Source organism: Vipera berus, assembly GCF_964194415.1.
Source record: "Vipera berus genome assembly, chromosome: 3".
Lineage (NCBI taxonomy): Eukaryota > Metazoa > Chordata > Lepidosauria > Squamata > Viperidae > Vipera > Vipera berus.
Genome location: NC_138204.1, coordinates 170,180,072 through 170,203,391, shown reverse-complemented (window position 1 = coordinate 170,203,391; position 23,320 = coordinate 170,180,072). Strand labels below are relative to the sequence as shown.

The 23,320-nt window shown below is 34.9% G+C and overlaps 1 protein-coding gene across 1 annotated transcript in view; it reads left to right on the top strand.

Annotated features, from left to right (window-relative positions):
• Window positions 1–23,320, top strand: part of ZNF521 (zinc finger protein 521) — a 321,090-nt gene that overhangs the window by 142,016 nt on the left and 155,754 nt on the right. The window contains exon 4 of the mRNA XM_081325811.1: window positions 10,176–10,260. Coding sequence (XP_081181937.1) covers window positions 10,176–10,260 — 85 coding nt within the window. The remainder of the gene's footprint in view (window positions 1–10,175; window positions 10,261–23,320) is intronic.

Here is a 23,320-nt window from a genome sequence, read left to right as displayed (position 1 = left end):
CTCTTTGAGCTTTCCGGCCAGGACTGAGGATTTTTAACTGGGGTTTTATTTTTAGGGATAATTTAATCTTTTTAAATTGTTTTTTAACTTTTGTATTTTGTATTGGTTTGATTTTAAAATACCCTGTAAACCGCCCTGAGTCCTTCGGGAAAGGGCGGTATATAAATCTAATAAAAATTTAAAAAAAATTAAAAATTAAAATTAAAAATTAAATTAAATTCTACTCATTGTTCACTTAACTTCTGAATATGAGCAAGGGATAGATTATATCGTATGTACTCTTAAGCAACAATGCATGGCTGAGTCTAGGGCCAACAGCAGCTAACAAAGACATTTAACAAGAATAAGTTGGTACTACTCTATGATCAGTATCCACCAGTTATTCAAAATTTATAATAGATACAGCAATATCACAGAGGTGTGGCTAGCAATGAAAGGCTTAACATTGTACCACTGTTTAGGTATATCTATGTCTGTCTTGCATGCATAGGCTATATAATGTTTCAAATTAGATTTTTCAAACGTTTTTGTGGTTATATGTAGACAAGTGAGCGTGCTAAATGCAGAGAGAGAAAGTTTCTTATCTCAATCAAACTCAAATTAAAATTTTGCTTCCAGGTAAACAGTTTATTTTACTGGAGATGTAAGTAAAGATTTAGAAATAATGAATTAGTTTACTAAAAAGTAAACTAGAAATAAAGGAAAAGAGATCAAATAAAATATTTTACCAAAATATTTTTATTGGAAGGATAAAATATGAACTGGATCTCATGTAGTTAGTAGAATTAGTCCTCAACTTACAACCGTTGGTTTAGCAACTATTCAAAATTACAGTGGCACTGAAAAAAAGTGATTTACAACCAATCCTCACACTTAAAACCATTGTAGCGTACCCATCGTAACTTGACCAAATTCAGCCACTTGGCAACTGGCATGTATTTATGACAGTTGCAGAGTCCTGGGGTCACATGATCACCATTTGTGACCTTCCTAGCCGACTTCCAAGAAGCAAAGTCAATGGGAGAAGACAATTCTCTTAACAACCACTTGATTCAATGAATAACTGCAGTGATTTGCTTAATAATCATGGCAAAAAAAGGTAACACTGAGCATGATTCACTTAACAACTTCCTTGTTTAGCAACAGAAATTTGGGTCCTAATTGTGGTTGCAAGTCAAGAACTACCTGTATGTAATGCAAATCAAGGAAGGATTGTTTTGGTTTTAATGAAAAAGTTCCCCAGTTACAAATTTGCCCATTACCCTCTAACAATTGAAAAATAGCAAAGTTAGAGCTTTTTCCATGAGGATCCCTGGTGCTCTTTGAGCTTGGTTGTTTTCTTGAAGACATTTCATAACACAAACATAATGCTAGTAACATCATCAGTTCTTTCTCCATTGCAGTGTTGTACATGGGGAACACCTAACCCAAATGAACCATCAGTACAGATCAGTAGTTTCTATTTGTTTAGACGTGTTCCAATTTTTCTGGAAAGCATCAAACTAAAGCAGTGAGCATTAGATGTTCTATGCAAACATTTAACTGCAAACCGTTTTTAATGACGCATCTTATTCTCCCAATTTCTTTTTTTAAGAGTTAATAGACTACATTTTATTATTGTATCGGTTTTCTTAAACTGCTTTAAATGTCACTCAGAATAAAAGAATCTAAATCTTTGGGATGGGGGTGGGAGGACCATGGCCAGGATTCAGCTGTATATTTTAAATTTGGCTACATGAAAGCAAAGAGCTGAGTGAGAGTGAGCACAAGGGCTTCCTGGTTGGGTCATAGAATGACTCCAGGCAATCATATCCCAGTTATCTTCATTTCAAAGTGATGGCAGGAGCAAATAACCTTGCTTCATTTTTACAGAAAAATCATGAAAAGGTACAGGAATTTTACGCAGTTTTCCTGCACTGGGCAATTAGTTATTTCATCATTGGTTAATAGTTCTCCTTGTTAATGTATAGGTAATGATCAGATGACTAAACAGAGTGATACAAGACAGTGACAGCTGAATCAATAATTAAAAAGTGACTCATTCCTACAAATGTCTGTTTATGAGTATCTCAACAACCAAAGAACCAGCAATTTCCTTGTGAGACATTAAATGATGCTAAAACAGAGACACCCCTCCCAACTGATTGAGTTTATCCTATATGGTTTTTCACTGAGCCCCAGGGTATTTATGAGCACCTTCTTGTCACTCACCAGACTACCTGCATCATTTTATTTTATTTGTACATATTCATCTTTCTGTTAAAATTCTTATGGAGATAGCATGCTGCAAAGTATGAAGTGCAATTAGTGTATCTACCAATTCCTCACTTAGATCTGAGAGATATAATTAGAAGATAAAATGGCAGGTGACTGCAACCCAACACTTTGTTTGGATGTTTATATTCTAGCTCAGTAAAGAAAGCTGAAGATAAACTGAGATATTAAATATTATTATTAGATATTAGAGGAAATCCTGGGAGAATGCATAGCAAAAAGCAGTCGTCCCAATTTTGATGTTTTATAATTGGCCATGATCCAGTGCAATCATTTGGTGGTCAGTGTGGTTTATACTTTTATACTGCTTTATTTCTATGTATAACTGAGATTAATATATTGGAAAGAAATTCAGACATTTAGATGAACAGAACAATTATCCAAAAAATTATATGTTTGTCAGTTTGATTTAAACACTGGGAAAAACTACAAATGTTAATAAACACCTACACACTTTAAGATCTTATAAAATGGCTCAGTGTCTCTAAAATGAGATCATGTCTAGAAATGTTGTTTGAATATTTTGATGTACATCCACAAGCGTTGAGATGGAAGTGACATACATGATTTACCAGGAATTTAAAAATAATTGGAAACAGAAAAGATTAGGTAGTTAAAATATAAGTAGTTAAAGCATAAGCATCAATTTTCAAAAGCTAAACAATATTAAGGATCCAGTCAGAGCTAAAATGGACAACCTTCTGAGATCAGATTTTAAAAACATAGATTGTTGAATGATTAAAAAATGAAAAATGAAATTGAAGTAAATTAACTTTTAACAAAAGAAGTAGCTAGTTTAGGCTGATTTTATTTTATCACTTGTACTCTAAACTTATATATATCTTGAGTTAAAATAGTCTAGCTGTGGGCACTGGATTAAGATGGTACACAAATGCACATCAGAGAGTACAGGTAGCCCTTGACTTACGACCACAGCTCAGCCCAATATTTCTGTTGCTAAGTGAGACAATTGTTAAGTGAATTTTGCCCCATTTTACCCCACTTTCTTGCCACAGTTGTTAAGTGAATCAGTGCAGTTGTTAAGTTAGTAACACGGTTGTTAAGTGAATCTAGCTTCTTCATTGACTTTGCCTGTTAGAAGGTCGTAAAAAATGATCACAGGACACTGGGACACTGCAACCATCATGAATATGGATTGGTGGCCAGGTGCTCGAATTTTGATCACCTGGTCTTGGAGATGCTGCAATGGTCATAAGTGTGAAAATGGTAATAAGTTGCTTTTTCAGTGCCATTGTAACTGAACGGTCCCTAAATGAACTGCTGTAAGTCAAAGGCTACATGTACATTAAAAATGTACCCAATTGTGAAGAATGTGTGGACTTGGTTCTGGATGAGATCATTTGATTGGTGGATTATCACAGTAGTATGCTATGGAAGTAAAGAAAAAACATTTATGAATTGTCCCTTCATTCTTGACCCAACATCATCTTATTTTTACACACACATTGCATAAGTATCCTATTCCCACTGTGCGGTCAAGTTTCTTTTGACGTAATAAATGTTACATAGGAATTTAGCTCCAAGGAGATGGACCTCACTTTCACATTCAATTGGGTTAGTGGCTTAGTGGCTTCAGCCACTAATGTAGAGGGGCTGCTGCCAATCTTAAAAAGGCAGCCTAAATTTAGGCAGTAAGCAGGCATATCTCAGTTTGAATCATCAACAATAAAGCATTCATGACTGAAGTTTTTTTTTTAAATAAAACATTCACTCATTCACACCAACTTCCATTCCTTTTGTCTATGGTTTAGTTGAGTTGATGAGGAAGTCAGCTACCAAAGTTCAGATGGATGGTATATCAAATGGAGTCTTCCAACAGATATTTGTACAGCTAATTTTAGCCTCTGCTGATACTGCAGTGTCTAGCAATACATTACTTTTTCTGTCACTTCAGCATTTCATTAAATAATATGTTACTGGGTCAAACATAACTTGCTGCATGGCTTTTAAGTTTCTTATCTTGGTGCTGGTTTCTGTTCTCCGATCTGATCTTGATGTATGGTTTCCTGGTTCCATGCATCAGTACGCAACTTCAGCATACAGCAGGCTGCAGATCTTATTTTTCCATTTGCAGGTAATGAGAGAAAAGCTTTCTAAAATTATTATTTTCACATTCTATTTGGTTATTACTTTAACTGGTATCAGGTTGTTTGCTGTCTACTAAAGATCAGAAAAAGATAAAATGAATTTCATCAGCCAAACTATATTCAACATTCACTTCCATAAAATAAAGTTGTACAAAACTCTTATAAGGAATCATTTTCACTTCTTTCAACAGACAATAATTCATCACAACAGTAAATAGCCTACCCACTTCCTTTCTATCAATATTGCATTTCTAAATATTTCTCCATCTGTTTCTTCATCTTTAGTAAATATGTTACTAAGAGACCAAATTTATTAATGCCCTATTTTTTCACACACTATACATAACTTTCAATTCTTCATTCCATTTTCCATGTTACACAACAATTTTGTCTTTATAAATTAATTTTCACAATGTTTCACAATCCTCATTTCATCCTACATTTTGTTTAATATTTACTGTAATTTATTGAGGTTTTCACCTAACAACATGGCATTACATGCAGGAAAATATAGTTATTTTACATTTGAGTTTATAAACTTCCTCATGCTATACTGATCATCAGATGATACTATAACTATTGCTGCTGATTATCATACGTTGGTCAAAATAAAACAAAGACTAAGCCTTCAGCCTTAGCCATAGCCATGCTATTTACAGCATTCCCTGAAAGAGTAAGAACCATTTTGTAGGTATATTACTAGCACAAACCAAGCCCAGTTTTATTTAATTACACACATCTATACTTACTAATATCTCTAAACTAGAAACTCTGTTTTATATCATTATACTGTTTCCTGCATTCTACTAAATAGAAAGAGCATGCAATGTACTGACCCAGAAGATTCAAAGGACCAAGAAATCTTTCTTACAAAAGAAGTTAATATGGGGAAAATTGGTAGACTATTAGAAGATGTTTTAGGCTTGAGCCATGAACTATAGGCTCCAATGTCATGAATTAGATTTTAACTTTTATTTGAACTGTCATCGTTATTCTGAAAAAAGAAGAAATAGTTACAACATTCATGTAATAAAGGTTTTTTCTTGTTAATATGTAAAATACATTAAATGCTTCCAAAATAACTTATGTATGAAGGATTTAGATGGGAATTATTTGCAATACTTGTTTGAACCTAAACAAAGATATATTTCCCACATCCTTAAATAATAAAACTTCTAGGGGCACAGCTATAAGGTTTTGTTCCCTTTGGAAGTAAGCATAGAGATTTTTTAATCTTTTTACCGAAATTTCTATTTAGAAAATATAAGCAAACAATGTTAAAAGCAAATCTTTATTTATTTATCAAATATTGTCATCCATCTTAATATATGACTCTGGCCATTCAAACACTTAAATGCACCAGACATACTATTCTTGCATATGATAAATGCAAATTGCTTGCCATAATTAACTTTTAATTTCGTCCTGCATTTGATTGCACATTTTGCCAACCTAACTATCTATAGAGTTTGCTGAGTTAATATCACTTTCAATAGATTGAAGAGTTGCTTCAAAAAGCAATCTTCCTGTGGTTTTGTTTGTTTTGAGTTTCTAAGTATTAAATGCCTTTTCCCATTAATAGGTTTTTCCATCCAAAGGCTTCTTGATACAACAGCTCTCCTTTAAGTTTCTAAATATTCTTCCCATTTGAGATATCTTAACATCATGTATGGCTTGAGTGACTCTCTGGAATTAAGAAATGTATCAACAATCCAATTGGGTGATTGACACAATTCAACATGTCTCCCTGATGGTGGAAGCAAAAGAGTTCCCTAATTTTTCAGAGAATTAAGGTTGATGAGGCAGAATGAACCCTCATTGTTGCTAGAACAAGAAGACAGGAAAACCCCAAATGAATCTGCCAAACACATATTAGGGTACATATTAAATCAAGTACTGTAACATGATAGGGACAAAGAAACCATATTCTTCCACTGTTATTGTACATACACAGAGTATCTATGGTGAATATTGAGAACTATTCATTAAATTTTTGTGCCACCTACCTCTCCTGTAAGATGACTCTGGGCAACTTACAGATTATAAACAAATACAAACATAATTAAAATTTTAAAACATTAAAACTGCACAGATTAAGATTTTAAAGCCCATATGTTATGTCAGGATTAACTCAGACCAAAGAGAAAATGCTTTCCTGCTACATAGTTTTCCAAGACACTGATTTTCTCATCCTTAAATCTTTCTAAAATCCTAAGGAAAGTCTCTTTTTAATACCGTGTTTCCCCCAAAATAAGTCCGGGTCTTATTATTTTTTTGCCTCCAAAAGAGGCACCAGGTCACCTCTGGCATCGACAGCCCCACCCAGCCAGTCCACTTCTTCTGGAACTGAAGTTCTGCAGCTGCATTCGCCTAAGCAGCCGAGTATCGAGCTATGGATTCAATCCATAGCTTGGTGCTTGGCTGCTGAGGTCTTTCAGAACCGAGCTATGGATTGGCTGCACAGGCCTTCTGGAAAGCCCTGTGACTAAGAAATGCAGGTCTGGCTGCAGAAGAGGCCTCGGAAGAAGAAGTGGGCCGGCAAGGAGAGGCATGGATGCAAGGTGCGGGGCAGGTGGGGCAGCTCCACCCCCATCTACACCCTAGCTTGATTTTTAGGTTTGTAAAAGGTAAAGGTTCCCCCACACATGCGTGCTAGTCGTTTCCAACTCTAGGGGCCGGTGCTCATCTCCGTTTCAAAGCCGAAGAGCCAGCGCTTATTCGAGGACGTCTCCGTGGTCATGTGGCCGGAATGACTAGACGCCAAAGGCGCACGGAACGCTGTTACCTTCCCACCGTAGTGGTCCCTATTTTTTTACTTGCATTTTTACGTGCTTTCGAACTGCTAAGTTGGCAGAAGCTGGGACGAGTAACAGGCACTCACTGTTACGCAGCACTCAGGATTTGATCCGCCAAACTGCCGACCTTCTGATCGACAAGCTTATTTTTGGGATAGGGCTTATATTAGGCCCACCCCCAAAAATCAAACTAGGGCTTATTGTTCATGTAGGCCTTATTTTCGGGGAAACATGGTAGATTGGAAACATTGCATTATGATGACTAATAATATGGCTATGGAACCGTGGTCCCTTGAAGAACAGATAACTTTTCTAATTGTTAAGGCAGTTATTTTCTGACAGATTTTTGCTTTGCCAAGTACTTGATGCTTTAAATAAAAACTCTGTTTTACCTATGATCCTTGCTTCTGCTGGATGTTTCTTGAATATATTGTTTAATAAGCTATTATGATGTTAAATTTTTATAAGCAGCTCTAAGGCCCTAGAACAGCAGGGGAAAAAAATCTTTATTAGATAAATAAATAGTCTCATTCAAGCCACTAGAACAAGTTAGTCATAGCTACAGTACTTTAAATGCCACTGCTTTCACAGGCAGTTTGTTATTACTAACTTTAAATGAATTGGTGCTTTTGAATAAATAGCAATGCATGCATTGCAAATTAATTTCAATTTAATTTTACCACCAAATGGGCCTGTTATTTACTCTTTAAATGTAGTAAGATGGACCTAAATATTGATTTTAGGTAGAAAAATGCAGATGTCTTCTATTAAAGTTGTATCTGAAAGAGACTTTAAGCCACAACTTTCTAAGAGTTCTGTTATGGTAGGCAACTTAAAAGATGCTTTTGATGCTGACATTCAGACCAACGTACACAGTGTAAGTGTCTCCCTTTTTAAAACATTTCCCCTTAGAACTAGTTAGAAAATATTTCTTGCTCCCCGATGACCAGTACTAAACCAGCATATATATGGTTTATTAGCTTAGCCTTAGCATTATTCCTGATATGTGACTTTACCAAAAGCAAAAAAAAAAAAAAAGTTAACTGTATGCCTGGCCTTTTTTGTCTCATTAGAACAATAAAACATAGAGTATGTCAGCAACTGACAAGAAAAATAATGACATATGAATACAATGACACAATGCTCAAGTATTTTTCCCTTTTTATTCAAAGTGTAATGATAAAGGCAAAAACATATTTGACTAAAAAAGAAAAATACTTGATCACTTATTAGATTCTTCAGATTTATTTAACAAAAGACGACTTTAAAAAATCACAAGAATGAAAAGTTATTTTGGCAGTGTTACTAAATCATACACACAAACCTGATTTTCATAATTAAAATTATGTTAGGAAAATATATATTAGTTGGATGTATTTTGGTGGATTATTTTTCTATAATAATATACTCTTTGCATACTGTGATTTTCATATACTTGCAGGTATCAACTGAAGAAATTTGGAATAAGGTAATATTTGGTAAATGAAAGTGAAACTCTTAAAATTTTATGGAGTCTGTTAGAAAATTACAAAATTGTCATGGAAATTGTATTTTTAAAAGGAAAAAAGAAGGAACACTCAGAATTAATTTGATATGCCAAGGATTATCTGCTAATCAAAATCAATAATTCTTTAAATAATCAATTTTGATTTTAATTAAATGACATACATTTAAGAGTGAGGTGTTTTGATCCCAGTGCATAATATAAGGTAAAATAGCAGAACACATTAAATAATCACCCTTATAAATGACCTGTTAGTTTTGTTCTCAGAAAATATTTCAACAGTATATCTGTCTACATGAACATCATTGCAAATTACTGTAAATCCATAATAATACTCATGAATATTGCTCATTCCTCTGTTATCTTAGATCAAATGCTGTATACTATTGTACTACTTTAATATTTTTTTAACTTAAATTACAATCAATTTAATATGAACAGTTGCTTACTTAGAAATATGTTAGGATAGCAATAATGACAACCATAAAAATCTTAAGGAAAAAAAATGATTCCTGGATATGTTCCCACAATATAATAATTTAATATTCTGTTAGAAAAAGACCTTAAACATTTTCTGTATTGTAGAACAATACAATGCATTGTATTAAAATAATATTCTTCTAAGTTTACAAATAATTATAGAATGTTATAAGTAGGTTTATTGCTAAGTGGCAGAGACTGTGGATCCTTTTTGCACAATATCCAAAAATAATGTATTTACTTATTTATCATTCATTCATTTATTCATTTACTCATTCAGTTACTTCATGATTCTGAAAGGCTTACAATTAAAACCTAATACCAAAAAACACAGGATACAATACAACCATACAAATAACTACATAGAATACAATCGTACAAATAATTCAAAACCTAACACCATATATTGCAGTAATTAGGAAAGTCCAGTAATGCATGAACAGTACAACCATTTTAAGGGCTCTACACTACTCTATATTCCCCAGGCCAGATGGTGAAGGCCAACAAGGTCAAGGCCAGCTGTTGAGGGGGGCAGAAAATGATGTTCCATAGGGCAGGTGCAACAGATATTGTAACTGGCTAAAAACTACAATGAAAACCTATGCTTTATTGAGATCTATTCCCCATAGCAGTTAAGGAAATCAGTTCTTATATTAGGAGCAGAACATAAGCCATAATACAGTTTGCATTAAGATAGATGAAAAATGACATTGTAAATATTCAATTTGCCATGCAGTAGCATGCTATTGTGTAATTGTAATTGCTTGGCAAGTTGATCATTTTGAAGAAGTATCAAATGGTGATGAGCATATTACACCTCTGTTTTTGTGACTTTTGAATAGTTGAAGAAATCTAAGGTTTTCTTTTTATCATCTGGATGATAACATGGGTAATAAATGATTCTGTATTAATATATCAAAATGGCTTCATATCATCTTGGTGTTTTTCACATAAGTGTTGAGAGTGAGAATGTACAAATTGCTTAATTAAGACCTTCACCCTTGTTTTCTCTAGAAAAAGACCTATCAGTGCATCAAGTGCCAGATGGTTTTCTACAATGAGTGGGATATCCAGGTTCATGTTGCAAACCACATGATTGGTGAGTGAAGTACTAAATCTTATTGATGATAGACTGTTCTCCTAGATGTATTCATCATTGCCTCTAAAATTAAATTGAGTTAAGGAGAAATTAATTGTATAACCGTCAATGATTTACCCAGGTGTGATAACTTTTTTAAAAAAAATATTATTAGGCCTGATAAAGCATTAGCATGTTTTATTTTCTGCAAGGGCTAGTTTAGACTTCTGCAGAGAATCATATACTACTGCCAGTCAAAACACAGGTGATTAACAAATTAAACTTCTAATCATTTTTGCATTATTGAAAACTAACAGGAATGGTTAATGAACTGGTTGTTAGCTTTCCACAGAGTTTTAGGCAGGTTTTAATTTCAGAAATTATTATGATAATGACACAACTGAGTGCTGCTCAAGTACCATGATACCAACAACAAAATTGGCAAGTTTTGTGACTAACAAACGTAAATAATTGAATTGGTCATAAAATAGGAGTCTATGTAGTACTTGAACAGCCTGAAAACCCTCTAGAACAGTATTCAAAAAAATGAAATAATATATTTAATTAAGAAAATAGCCAAGATCTGCTATGAATAATATTCAAAATATGTAATCAACATTTTTAACAGTAATTTTCTTTAGTATCTCCACAAGGTTATCTAACTAGAAGGTATGGAATTGAAAATTTAAAATGTACTTAGAATATATAGCCTATAAGCAAAATTACAACAGATTAAATTCCTGGAATGCTATTGACATGATAATATGTGAATGCTAACCTTAATGTTAATAAGGACGTGAGATAAATTGTGGCTCCATATGTATAATACAAAGATTCTTATGCTTCTGTAGTAGATGATAAAGTATTTTGTTTTTCAGAGTCTGTAGCTCTATGAGAGGTCCTTGGTACTCTCTGAGCTTGGTTGTTTTTTTGCAGACATTTTATTAACACTGATGATGTTATCTAGTTTGGGTAATGAAATGTCTGCAAGAAAACAACCAAGCTTACAGAGCATCAAGGACCCCCCATTTCAACACTGAGTTACAAATATTCTCCTTTATAGATCTGTAACTCTGTATTACTGTATAGCCATAGCAGCAGAATTTGTGTTATCAAAAAAGAGAAAGTAAGAAAATAATGTAAAAAGTCTGGGAGCCATCTAGTAGACTTTTAAATTATTAATTACTTTTTCACATGTAGATCAGTTTCTTTTGTTCAAACATCAGCATAATAAACCCGTGAGATAACAAACTTGTAAGATAGCAGATGACAAAAGTGCTTTATCAAACAGCATTCATTAAGAGTTGTAAACTGGTCAAGGTACAGATACTGGTTAACTATACCTAGTCTCTAAATCTAGCTAATACATGACATTAGTTTTTAATCTAGAATGCTTCTGAACTTTTTAAGTAGTCAGTACAAAGAGACCTAACATGTACATGCAATATATAGAGACATTTGGCTGAATTTAGACTAAATGAGTACAAATAAATTACAAGATCTTTTAGAGCAGTGTTTTTCAACCTTTTTTGGGCAAAGGCACACTTGTTTCATGAAAAAAATCACGAGGCACTCCACCATTAGAAAATGTTAAAAAAATTAACTCTGTGCCTATATTGACTATATATAAAGTAATTCTCTTGAATAGGAATCAAATAAACACAAAGAAAGTATTTTATAATTACTTTTCAATTTTTCCCACGGCACACCAGGCAACATCTCGCGGCACACTAGTGTGCCACGGAACAGTGGTTGAAAAACACTGTTTTAGAGAACCAGAATCTTTCAAAAGGAAGACTGAGACAGGGACATTCATGAGAAAACTTTTAACATGTCAATGATAGGAATGAACACACAAAACCTCTCCTCTTTTTAGCATGTATCACCTGATTGTAAAATAGTGTGGAGCTTCAACTACATTTTCTCATTCACTATCTTGATTTTTTTAAATATCCCCTGTGAACATCACTGAATACAGCACACTTAATCATCTCATATCTATTATCTATAGAATATGCTTTGGTGTACCTCTTTTGGGGGCCTTTCTTTTAATGTTTTAATTCTTACTTTACATTGTTAAGAGTAACTTCCTTGGGTTTGAAAGTGAAAAATATATCACCTTATAGAAGCTAACATCTGAGAGAAAAAAATAAAAGAAGTGATGCATCTTTGGTGTAAAGTTGTATATGTTTAATCATATTAAATCCAAATGCATCATTTCAATCATATTTTGTATTAAATTATTTGTTGAAATAAATTTGGCAAGATTTGGTCAGTAAAATGGACTGGATACACATTCTGTGTTTTAGCCATGTCTGCAAAACTAGCCTCAGTAGCGGGGATCGTATATTGAATCAGTAATGTACCTAGGGTATTTGACACCTGGAATGAACAGATAAATTTTTAACACACACGTACACAGTGCACACACACAAACACACAACTGAGAGTCAGACTAGAAACTGGGAGACTGTAAGTTCTAGTCCCTCATTAAATAAGAAGCCAGCTGTGTGTCCTTGGGCCAGTCAATCTCTCAGGTCTAGGAAGAACACAAAAGCAAACCACTTCCAAAATCTTGCCAAGAGAATTGCAGAGGGCAGTCGCTAGGAGTCAAAACTAACTTGAAGGCCCATTTTTTCCTCTATTATTGCTGTGCTGCTGCCAAACTGTTGCCCAACACATTGACACCAATGATTTTCTTCAGCACTCACTTCTAGCTGCTTCAAAATTAGCCTCCTTGTGTCTTTGGCAGAGCCACCCTTACCTGAGGCAGACACCCTCATCCCCCAAAGCAACACTATTTACTGATGCCATAAGATGATGCTTCATAGCATAATAGTTGAGATCACACGTTAGGATAAACCAGTATCAAGCAGATCACATTAGCAATTATTACAGAGTGTGAATCTTGCCAGAACATGTGTCTTTAATATATCTGGCTCCTTAATTTTGGTAGAGAAATGTGACAGTGTTGATAAACTGCCCTATCTTTATTCTACGAGTTGCTTTCTGTTCACAGATAAGAAATTCCATCCAATCTAGATTTATTATGCTACCTGAAGAACCTAGATTTCTTTTTATTAACAGTGCCCAATTACACTGTACTACTACCATGTCAGTGTGAATTGTATTGAGGTAACTGATCCTTGTGATTTGGAAGATAAAGCCTATTCTGGAAATTAGGGCATGTAATATTTCTAACATGCTATGACCTAAATATATTATGATATAAAATAGGCATTTATTTTAATACCACTTTCATATGGTTATTTTAGAATAAGAGCAATAACAGCAGTACTGTTCCAGATATAATTTACCATGACTTAGGTTTTCAAGTATTCCGTTCATGTTTGTTCAACAGATCAAAGTTCTTATACAGTTTTGTTCAAAGTCTCAAAAGTACTTGCATATTGTTAGCCATGCTGTAGATTTTCACCTTCCAAGAAATGTCAGGTAATGGGCTATAGGAACAACGATGGAATAACCAATATCAACAAATGCATCAGATACTAAACATTCCCCAAACATATTGTCTATGGTCTCAAATTATCTCTGTTGTATTATGTTAGAGGTAGAACCTGGCTTTTAGCCTAGGCAAAAATGTTTAATTTAAAGAAATACAGTGTGAAGTTCATTAAATGTTAACATCTATTTAGCCAAATGTTTCCCTGTTTACATCTTTTCATCTCAGTATAGTTTTGGAGGATTCTAATCTTGCAAAAGGAATCTTCCCATGTAAATTGTGAGGTCTAACAGGTAAGTGTAGTTCCATAAGTGCTTAGATTGCACAATTGTCAGATAATACTGAGTGATGGTGATGAACAACTATTTTATTATACTTTTTCAGACCAATAACATTTGAGCAATAATATCAATCACCAGTGAGTCCAATTAATACTATATCTCTAAAATTATAGATACTGGTATTAAAATCTTTGAAGAGGTTAGTATATTCCAAACAGCCATAGAAAACTCTTTCATGAAACATAGTAAGCAAAACTGTATGTCACTGGCTGTACAAAATAGAAGTTCATATTCACCACTGAAGGTTGATCAAAGTGACAAAAAAGGGATAGAGGCAATAACAATCCTAATAGTACAGGTGTATTCATGGAATTGTAATAATAAAAATTATATAAAAAGTATGGACTATGTAATGGGATAAAAAAAACTTCACATTTTTTCTTCCAACAAATAATGTTTATCTTAGAATTAATAGATATCTATTTTACTTAATCTTTTATTTACGGGCAAATCCCTCCACCCTTTTTGTAATGCTCTTTAGTAATGTCAAGATCTTCCCAGTTACGCAAAGGCACACTGAAATCATTATTCTGTATGGCTTCAGTGATCTCACTGTGTGCATTTGAGGAACAATGCTTTTTTCCTCTGAAAATTAAGCTCAGTTCCAAAGTATCCAAACTGGAGAACTGTAAATATGATTATGAATTAAGCTGAAAAAAAGTTTCTTTTTTCAAATAATTTAGATTTAAAACAAGGGGGACACTACAGATTAACTGAAAATATGGCAATGCATGAAGCTATTTTTTCTGTTTTCATGCTACTGCCACTCTGAATGCTTTGCCTGTTTTACTAATCAGGAAAAGTTTTTACACAGCTTGGTTTTTACACAGGCTGAAAAAGAATCAAAGTTAAAACTAGGAACGTAGCTCATTCTTCAGCCAATTTATATGTGCCTGCAGTAATCCATATTTACTTTTGTTTCTAATGATGTATTTTGTGAAAACCATGCATATTGTATAAATAATATTTTTCATTAAAATGACTGATTTATTGTGTGTGATCAAGTCAGTGTTGAATTTTCCCCCTAATTATCTTTGTTTAACCTGGTCCTTTTTCAATGGTGCACTTATTACACCCTAATTTGAGTCTATCCACCATGCTGCTGGTCTTCCTGTTCTTCTCTTTCTTTCTACCTTTCCCAGCATTAGTTGTGTCTTTGTATCTCCAAAATATGATAAGTTGTTCTTTGAAAGAAGACTCTAAGTTGATTTCTTCAATGGCTTACTTCTTTGTTTTCTTGGTTGCCCATGATATTCTTAGGAGGTTTATTCAACAACAAAGTACAAGGATCAATATCTTTCTATTCTGCTTCTTCAGAGTCCCACTTTCCTTTGCATAGTGTCACAGGAAATCCAATTGCTTGCAACATTCCGATCTTTGTAGGAAGATATAGAGACATCATAGCATCTGGATATCTTTTCCAAGGCCTTCATGGCTATTCTACCAAGTGCTAATCTAGGTATTTCTTGATTTCTGATTACTGTTGATGGTTAATCCTAAAAGGCAGAAACTATCTACCACTTTTGTATCTTGTCAGTTCTGTGATTGGCTGTGGTTCTCACTCAAGACACAGATAATCAGACTCAAATTACCCGACTTCAAATATATTATGCAAAAACCTAACTCCAATAGAAAATATCATCATTTTTATATTTAATCTTAGTCCCATTTTTTCATTGTAATCTTTGACTTTTATTACTAGAACTTGGAGATCTTTGGCATTTTTAGCTGTCAGAGTAGTGTCATCAGCATAGGGAAGGTTATAGATTTTTTTATATCACAATCATCTTTACATTCAGCCTCTCTTAATATATTTTTCACATGTATGTTGAATAAATAATGGGAGAATATACAGCCTTGTGTCCTGTGCCAACCTGGAGCCAGTCGATGCAAATGATGGATGTAGATAATTTAGTAGATGTCATAATTCAGTATCACATATAAGTCTAGTAATTTCTGGCAATTGGCTTTTGTTGGGAAAAATGATACTTTATTTTTTTAAGCTGAATTTAATTTCAGATGAAATAGTAGCCAAAGTAATACATTCTCTTTTGATTTTAATGTTTTTTTTAAAAACTGCTGTACTTTTTAATACTGATATTTTTCAGTAACTTAACAATAATGTGGGACTATAAATGCAGAATTCCAGGATGATCCTTTATCTCATCTATTTGTCATTTGCTTCATGAAATGCTGAAGGGGAAAAATGAAGTCTGCTTTGTTTAATACTACAGGAAGTTACCCTCGTGTGGGCAATGCTGGCTTATTTGAAAAGCTCATAAAGGGTTTCTGCCTGGACCATAGAAAAGGCATACTTTCTCTTTAATAGCCATCTGTACAGGAGAGTTGAGAAGTGGGCCAGGTCATCTCTCCTCAGCTGTCATGGTATTAACGTAGGTAATGGAGCAAACTCTCTGTTCTGCTGGGTGTTGTTTTTCTTAGATGTTCATCGATTTGTAGATAATTCTATTTTTTCTTAGAGTTATAGAGCTAGAGTTAGAGTTCTTAGAGAATAACAAACACCAAAACATTTTGAATGACTTTATCTCTGTTGATTTCTAATATAACTTTGATCTAAAAAATAGTGTTACACCTACTGTGCAGATGGCTGCATGATTTGTAAACCAGCCAAAACATTTAAACAAATGTGTGATCTGGGGATAGATTAAATAAAGGATAAAATGGAATGTGGACCACAAATTCTAATAATCAGATATTCTAAGTTCTGTGCAGTGTGCAGAGACGACAACAGTGACAGCAAAGAACGATTGCCAGTGCCAGCAAGGAGCCTAACAGAGCGCATGATGGAGCCTATGGCCTAGTCAGCCTCAGTTTGCAAGCTGCAGATTTGCTGTACAGCTGGCAGCTCTGTGTGGGGACATCAGATAAAACTTATGTAAAATGAAGTGTAACTGTTTAGCATGAATTTGTACAAAGAGGGGATTTGCTGACTATAACTGAAAACTGATTCAAAGTGCCAGTGAAGCCGATAGTAAATAGGTATAGGTTTAAGGGATATGCACAATTTAACCAAAAATAATTGCAGTGGCTCAAAAAGGACATATACCTATATAAAGAGATTGCCATTCCTTCTATTTAAAATCATTTGATATTTTAAACCCTATGGTCAGGAACCTCCATGTATATTTTGTAAATGTCTATCCATCTTTTATTTTACTGCTATATCCTAAACATAGGTTACAAAAACCTAATATGGAAGAAATTTAGGGAAACACCTCTCCCAATAGTAGAGAAAAGTCTATAATGTGGGGTGCAAGTACTGTTATAACCTTTTCCTAGAGTACCCCAATTTTGGAATTTGCTTTTGCTGGAAACCAGAGTGGCACTAATAGTATAAATCTTCCATCATTGCATCCACCCTGCAGATGCCAGCACAGTTTGCACAGACTTCTTCAGGAAAAAGTTCTTGTGTTAAGCAGAGGCTCTGCAGAAGGAAAATCTTGACAGCACTTGTCCAATGAGACTCTGATCGCTTTTGCTTCATGTAAGTAAAAGTGACTTTGGGCCAGTCACTCTTTTTCAGTCCAACTCCACTCACAGGACTATTGTTGTGGGGAAAAGAGGAGGAAAAAGTATTAGGTATGTCCATCGCCTTAGGTTATCTATAAAAATAATAAAGTGAGATAGATAGATAGATGATAGATAGATAGATAGATAGATAGACAGACAGACAGACAGACAGACAGACAGACAGACAGACAGACAGACACACACACTGCTCATGTGTTACTACCATTAATGTTTTTACCAAGAAAATAATTTCGTAGTAAAGTGGCATACAAAGTTAAATATGTTTGTTTGGGAAAATCAAGTTATACCTAAATAAACACAACCAGTCTATACCTCCCCAAAATACCATATTTTTCCGTGTATAAGACACTATTTTTTCCTGCAAACACCTTGTTTAAAAACCAGGTGCAGCATCTTATACACAAAAAAATAATGGTTACCTCCGCAGCCCAGGGCATGCCGGTGTGGGTTCTTTACATGCCAATGCCATGCCATCTGGTGCAGGAGAATATCGCTGACCTGAGATGCTGCCTGGATGGGGAGAAAGTCGGCCCGAGATGCCACCTGGTGCTGGAAGATCGGGCTGCCTCAAGGATGCTGCCGGTCCCACTGAAGCTGCCTTCTATGACCTGTTTTTTACCGGCACAGCTCAAGCTGAAGCCGCAAGAGGCCCCAGGAAGCCGTCTCAGTACAGTGATTGATGGCTGAGGGGTGGACGGGATTAAGCCCGCAGAGCACCATCTGATTGGAGGAAGTCACCTCCCTTGTGCGATGGCATGGCCACTTGTTTTACTGCCACTATAGATGTGGTTTGTTTAATATTTAAAATGTTGATTTATGAATTTTTGTTTAGAAAATTGGGGACCGTCTTATACAAGGATGTGTCCTATAGATGGAAAAATACGGTAACATTGCTATTTTTCAGTTCTCACTTCCCACATAACCACCCCCCCCCCCCAACAAATGTTTCAGATACATTTGAACAGGCTTTACCAGGATGACTGGGTTTTATAACAGCATCAGGATGCAGTGAGCTGAGCTTTGAAATAACAAACCTTTCTGACATGTCAAGATTTTTGTTTTTTTCTTTCCAGTAATGAAAATATAATGATATAGGAGTATATTATAACACTGTATTGCACAGAAACACACACACACACAGTAAAACTGATTTATAATCTGTTTTTTCGTTGGCTTAAACAGAAAGATAAAAACAGCATTAGTTATTACTAGGTGACTGTTTCTGTGGCTCTTGCCCCCAGGTAACATCTACAATTTCCAAATGTTACAGGCAGGGTGAAAGCACTTAAAGGGGGGGAAAAGGCTGCAACAAAGATCCTTGCAGATTTTTGGTGTTTTTAGAGCCCATGTGGATTGCTTCTCTGAGTTTTGATATTAGAGTGGCTTCTCTGTCCCTTGGTCACTGGAATGGCAGATTGTCTTTAACAAAAATAAAACTGTGTCTGAGAGCTTCCTAATGGAGAAATCTAATTAGATGGATTTCTTACGGCACAATTTTCACATTTTTAGATATTGAAATAACACCATAGTGTAAATGTACATTTCAGGACAAGGCAGTTCTCTGTTTTGCTGAAAATGAAATCTGTAGAGTGCATCTTTTTTAAAATGAATGAGGATGAATTGTCATGGCAAAAATGGTTCCCTCCCCTGGCTGCATTGCTCATATGATTTTAAGTCACTGCCTATTGCTATAGTTGTTTTCTTCTGAAGAAAAGCAGGCAAGAGAGAATGACCCCTCTCTCTCTCTCTCTCTCTCTCTCTCTCTCTCTCTCTCTCTCTCTCTCTCTCTCTCTCTCTCTCTCTCTGTGTGTGTGTGTGTGTGTGTGTGTGTGTGTGTGTGTGAATGTGCGTGTGTATGTATATCTGTGTTAAACTTGAGCTGTGGCTATTGCTGCGTTTGTGAGCTAAGAGGGTTTCGTAGGTCACCTTTAGAATTTTCTGCCGATGACAGCAGTAGCTACCTGCCAAGATTGTGAGGCATCTTGCAGCTCTCAGGATGGTACTCGTGGCCTGGTAGGCCGCAGTTGGAGGGGTATATATTTGCTGTACAGCTGGCGGCACTGTATGGGGCAGCAGTGTGGGCTGTTAGGGAGCTGGAAAGGAGACAAGCATGAAATTTCTTCTAACCCCAACTCTGTTTTTCTATACTGTTGGCTGCTTCTCAGTTCCTTGACAAAAAAAAACAAAAAACACCAATAGGCACCCTTTAATCCGCCTGTGATTACCAGTAGTATAAAAAGAGAAACATAATGAGGAAAAATGCCTCATTTTGTTGCCTTCAAAAGCCAACAAATTGGAGTTAACTTGACAGGAAGTGGCTTAATAATTAGATTATTTATTTATTCCTGACACATATCCCCCTGTTACTAGTCTCAGGAGACCCTGTAGATGGTACGATTTTCAAGCTGCCATTACTTCGCTGTCTTCTGTGAACAAAGAAGCTACTGTCTATCAGTCAATTAAATGCACTCTTTAAGCAAAGGCTGAGAAGTCCTCTATGGAAAGAGCCCTGGGACATTGTGGCTGATGATTCCTTTCTCTGTACTGTACATCACACTCTCAACTATGGTCCCTGCAGAGATGGAATAAAGTCATGCATTAAAATATCACTTGTTGATTTGTTTGCTAATGAAGAGCCATTGAAATGTTGTGTATTTCTCTAGCATAATTGTTGATAAAAAGACTTCTTGCTCATATATGTAATTATGTATTTAGATAACCATTATTTAAGGTTTACTAAGTTAAGATCAGTAAATCAAGAGGAGAAAAAAAGTGATAGAGATAATGTGGATTTACCTGTTATTCATGCCAAATAATATGCATTAAAGATAATTTCTGCATAATTATGTCAGGCTTTTAACTTGATACAGCAAATACACTGTTATAATTCAGCTTGAAACAGGTATAATAACCATGCTCATATTTCATTCTACTTTTGAGTTTATTTTAAACCAAGATTATAGTCAGAATTATTTGAGGAACTCGTCCAAGGAGGATTAATCCTTTCCTATGCTATTTTCTGCCTCTAAGTTCTCTCCAAAACTGCCAAGATCCCATCAACGGAAAAAAAAAATTACAGGCACTCTTCTATTGTGCAGTATATCTGAGGAAACCTAGAAAAGGCTACAAACTCCCTCAGCTAGATCATTTCCGTGATTAAAATTAAAGCTTATATTTAAAGCAAACAAATGTTCAAATATGAAGCAGAAATTTCCCACTTCGTGCCTGAAAATATATGGAAAGAACCGATAGCTTAACAATCAAATAACCTTGTATAGTTACAATAATTAATATGCATTATTTTATTTTTTTAAGCCACTGAATTTGTGGTTTCTTTTAGCAATAGTTCTTTCTCTGCTTTCTATTCTATTTTTTCTGTAGTCACCACTTCTACAACAAAATTACTGTGGAATTTATTTTTTCTTCCTATATGTAATATTCTAGAATGAAGTAGGCATATCCTTCAGTTATTTTGGACAAAGTCCTATCAGTCTCAGGTAACATCATCAAACTGTCTAGAAGTAGATTGTCCATATCTACATTCTGTATATATTAGAATCATCATCAGTCATACTGACCTTCTTAATGCATTGCGTTTCCAACACAAACTGACTTCTTCACATTCCATGAAAATGTTGGGAATACTGTTTACATGTTTGTTTGAATATGAATATACTTCTGTTTATACATGTGCAAACAGACACATAGTTTATCTTAAGGCTGCCAGATTAACTTGGTAAGAAGAAAAGAACATAGGATGCAATTGGAATATTCTTATTTAGAAGAAAAACAAATATGTCCCTCCTAGCATTTTCTCACGTTCCATTAGATGTTCTAAGTACACAACCGATAGCTCTGGTTTTGTTTCCGTTAAGCATCGTTTACAGGAAGAAAAAATAAGCCAAAGGTATTGATTGCTTGGCTGCACTGGATCATGGTGGGATTTATAATTTGTGTAGGTGGGCAGACAACCAGTTTGGAATTAAAAAAAAAACTATGCTTCTACACTGGGAGGATCAGGTGCATTGAAGCAGCACCTCTAATTTCTTAAAATGAACATCCTGTGGAGATCCCCTAAAGAGCTGTATGATAGTTCTGCAGTGGGGGCTGAAAACAATACAGAGGAAAGGAGAACACAGATTTTGTTCATTTTCTTCATCCATTTGGCTCTTCTTCCAATAACCATATTCTTTTTAAGTCATTTTACACACTCCTCATCTGTTGCTGGGGGAAACACTAGATTTTAATTTTAATCATAAAAAAATCATCCTATGACCTCTGTAAATTAAGCCAACTTCAGAATAAAACTTTCCTTTTTTCTTATCCAGTTGTTTCAAATTATTTTGTTTATTTAAAGGGGCTTAGGCACTCTTAAAAGATACAGAGGGGGTTTTTGTGGGGGAGGGATTGTTTCAGTAATTGGCAATTAATATGTATCAGAGTTAATGTAAGGAAGGCCCTATCTCCTATTCAGTCACGTATGTCCTAGTTAATATCCAATTATACGCGCCTTCATACTTATGTCTTAATATTTTGGATATGATAATCAGAAACTTGAGCAATGTTAATGAGGATCATGGAGCACAAATTAAACAGTGACATATTCAATGATCCTTGCTTAGATATTTTTTTTTACTCTGTTCCTCATAATAGTAAGGTGATACTGTATTATTCTTTGAGGATTCCTGTTGCCTTTTTTATTTAAGAAAAGAAATGTGCTTCACCTAGTTTGTAGTATTTACATCATCATATAAAACAGGCAGAGTTATCTGTGATGCAACAATAAAATTATTAAGCTTAATACCTGATGGAAAGCATAGTCATTAACATAGAACAAAAGTAGAATGCAAAGTAGGTTTTGGATAATATTAAAACAGTGTTACAAAACATTGCATCACAACATTGAAGTGCTGCTTTTGTTATTCTGACTCACCTTCCCCGTCCTTCATAGATGGTGTACACAGTCTTGATATGTTCTCATGGACAAAGAACTGTGATGACCTTTGTAGTATCACAGGTTGCATACTGTTGGCAGTTCAGGGGTTGCATGTGCAGATGTGCACACATTCCTGGACCTAAACACCCAAAACTACTCCCCCATCAATCCAAATTAGTGTACCATCTGTCCAGAAAGGGAAATTATTTGGCAGAGAAACAATCATTTTGAATAGGGTGCATGGGCTAAAATGGGTTGCCACATGATTATCAGTTCTTCCAATTAGCTTGCTTAAAATGTGGATTGAAGGAAGAGAGAAACCACAATATTTCCTATGCTCTTCAAGATAGGTTGTGTCAAATAAGTAGATTCCAAGTGCTATTTTTGTCAGGACCCCAACCATGTGTTTTCTGTGATCAAGAATTTATATTTCAGCTGTAGATTACTAGCCATGTCCTGTGACCTTACTTACAAATAAGCACCTATGATGGTAAGTAATTTATTTGCAAGTAAGGTGATAGGTCATGGCTAGCAATAATCATAAGGATTAGCTGTGCAAGCCAGATTCATTCACTTTTCTCTACAGGATAGGCAGGTTTCTGATTTTAGGTGCTTGGTACCCACCCCCAATTATTTTATATATCAAGTTGCAAATTCCATAAATACTGTCCCTAACTTTTTCAGATAAAGATATATTTGTTAAATAGCTAAATTTTTCCAGCACTTTGATGATACCCGAGTCTACTATATTTAGAGTAGGAACACAGTCTGAGCTCTAAGAGGTTATCC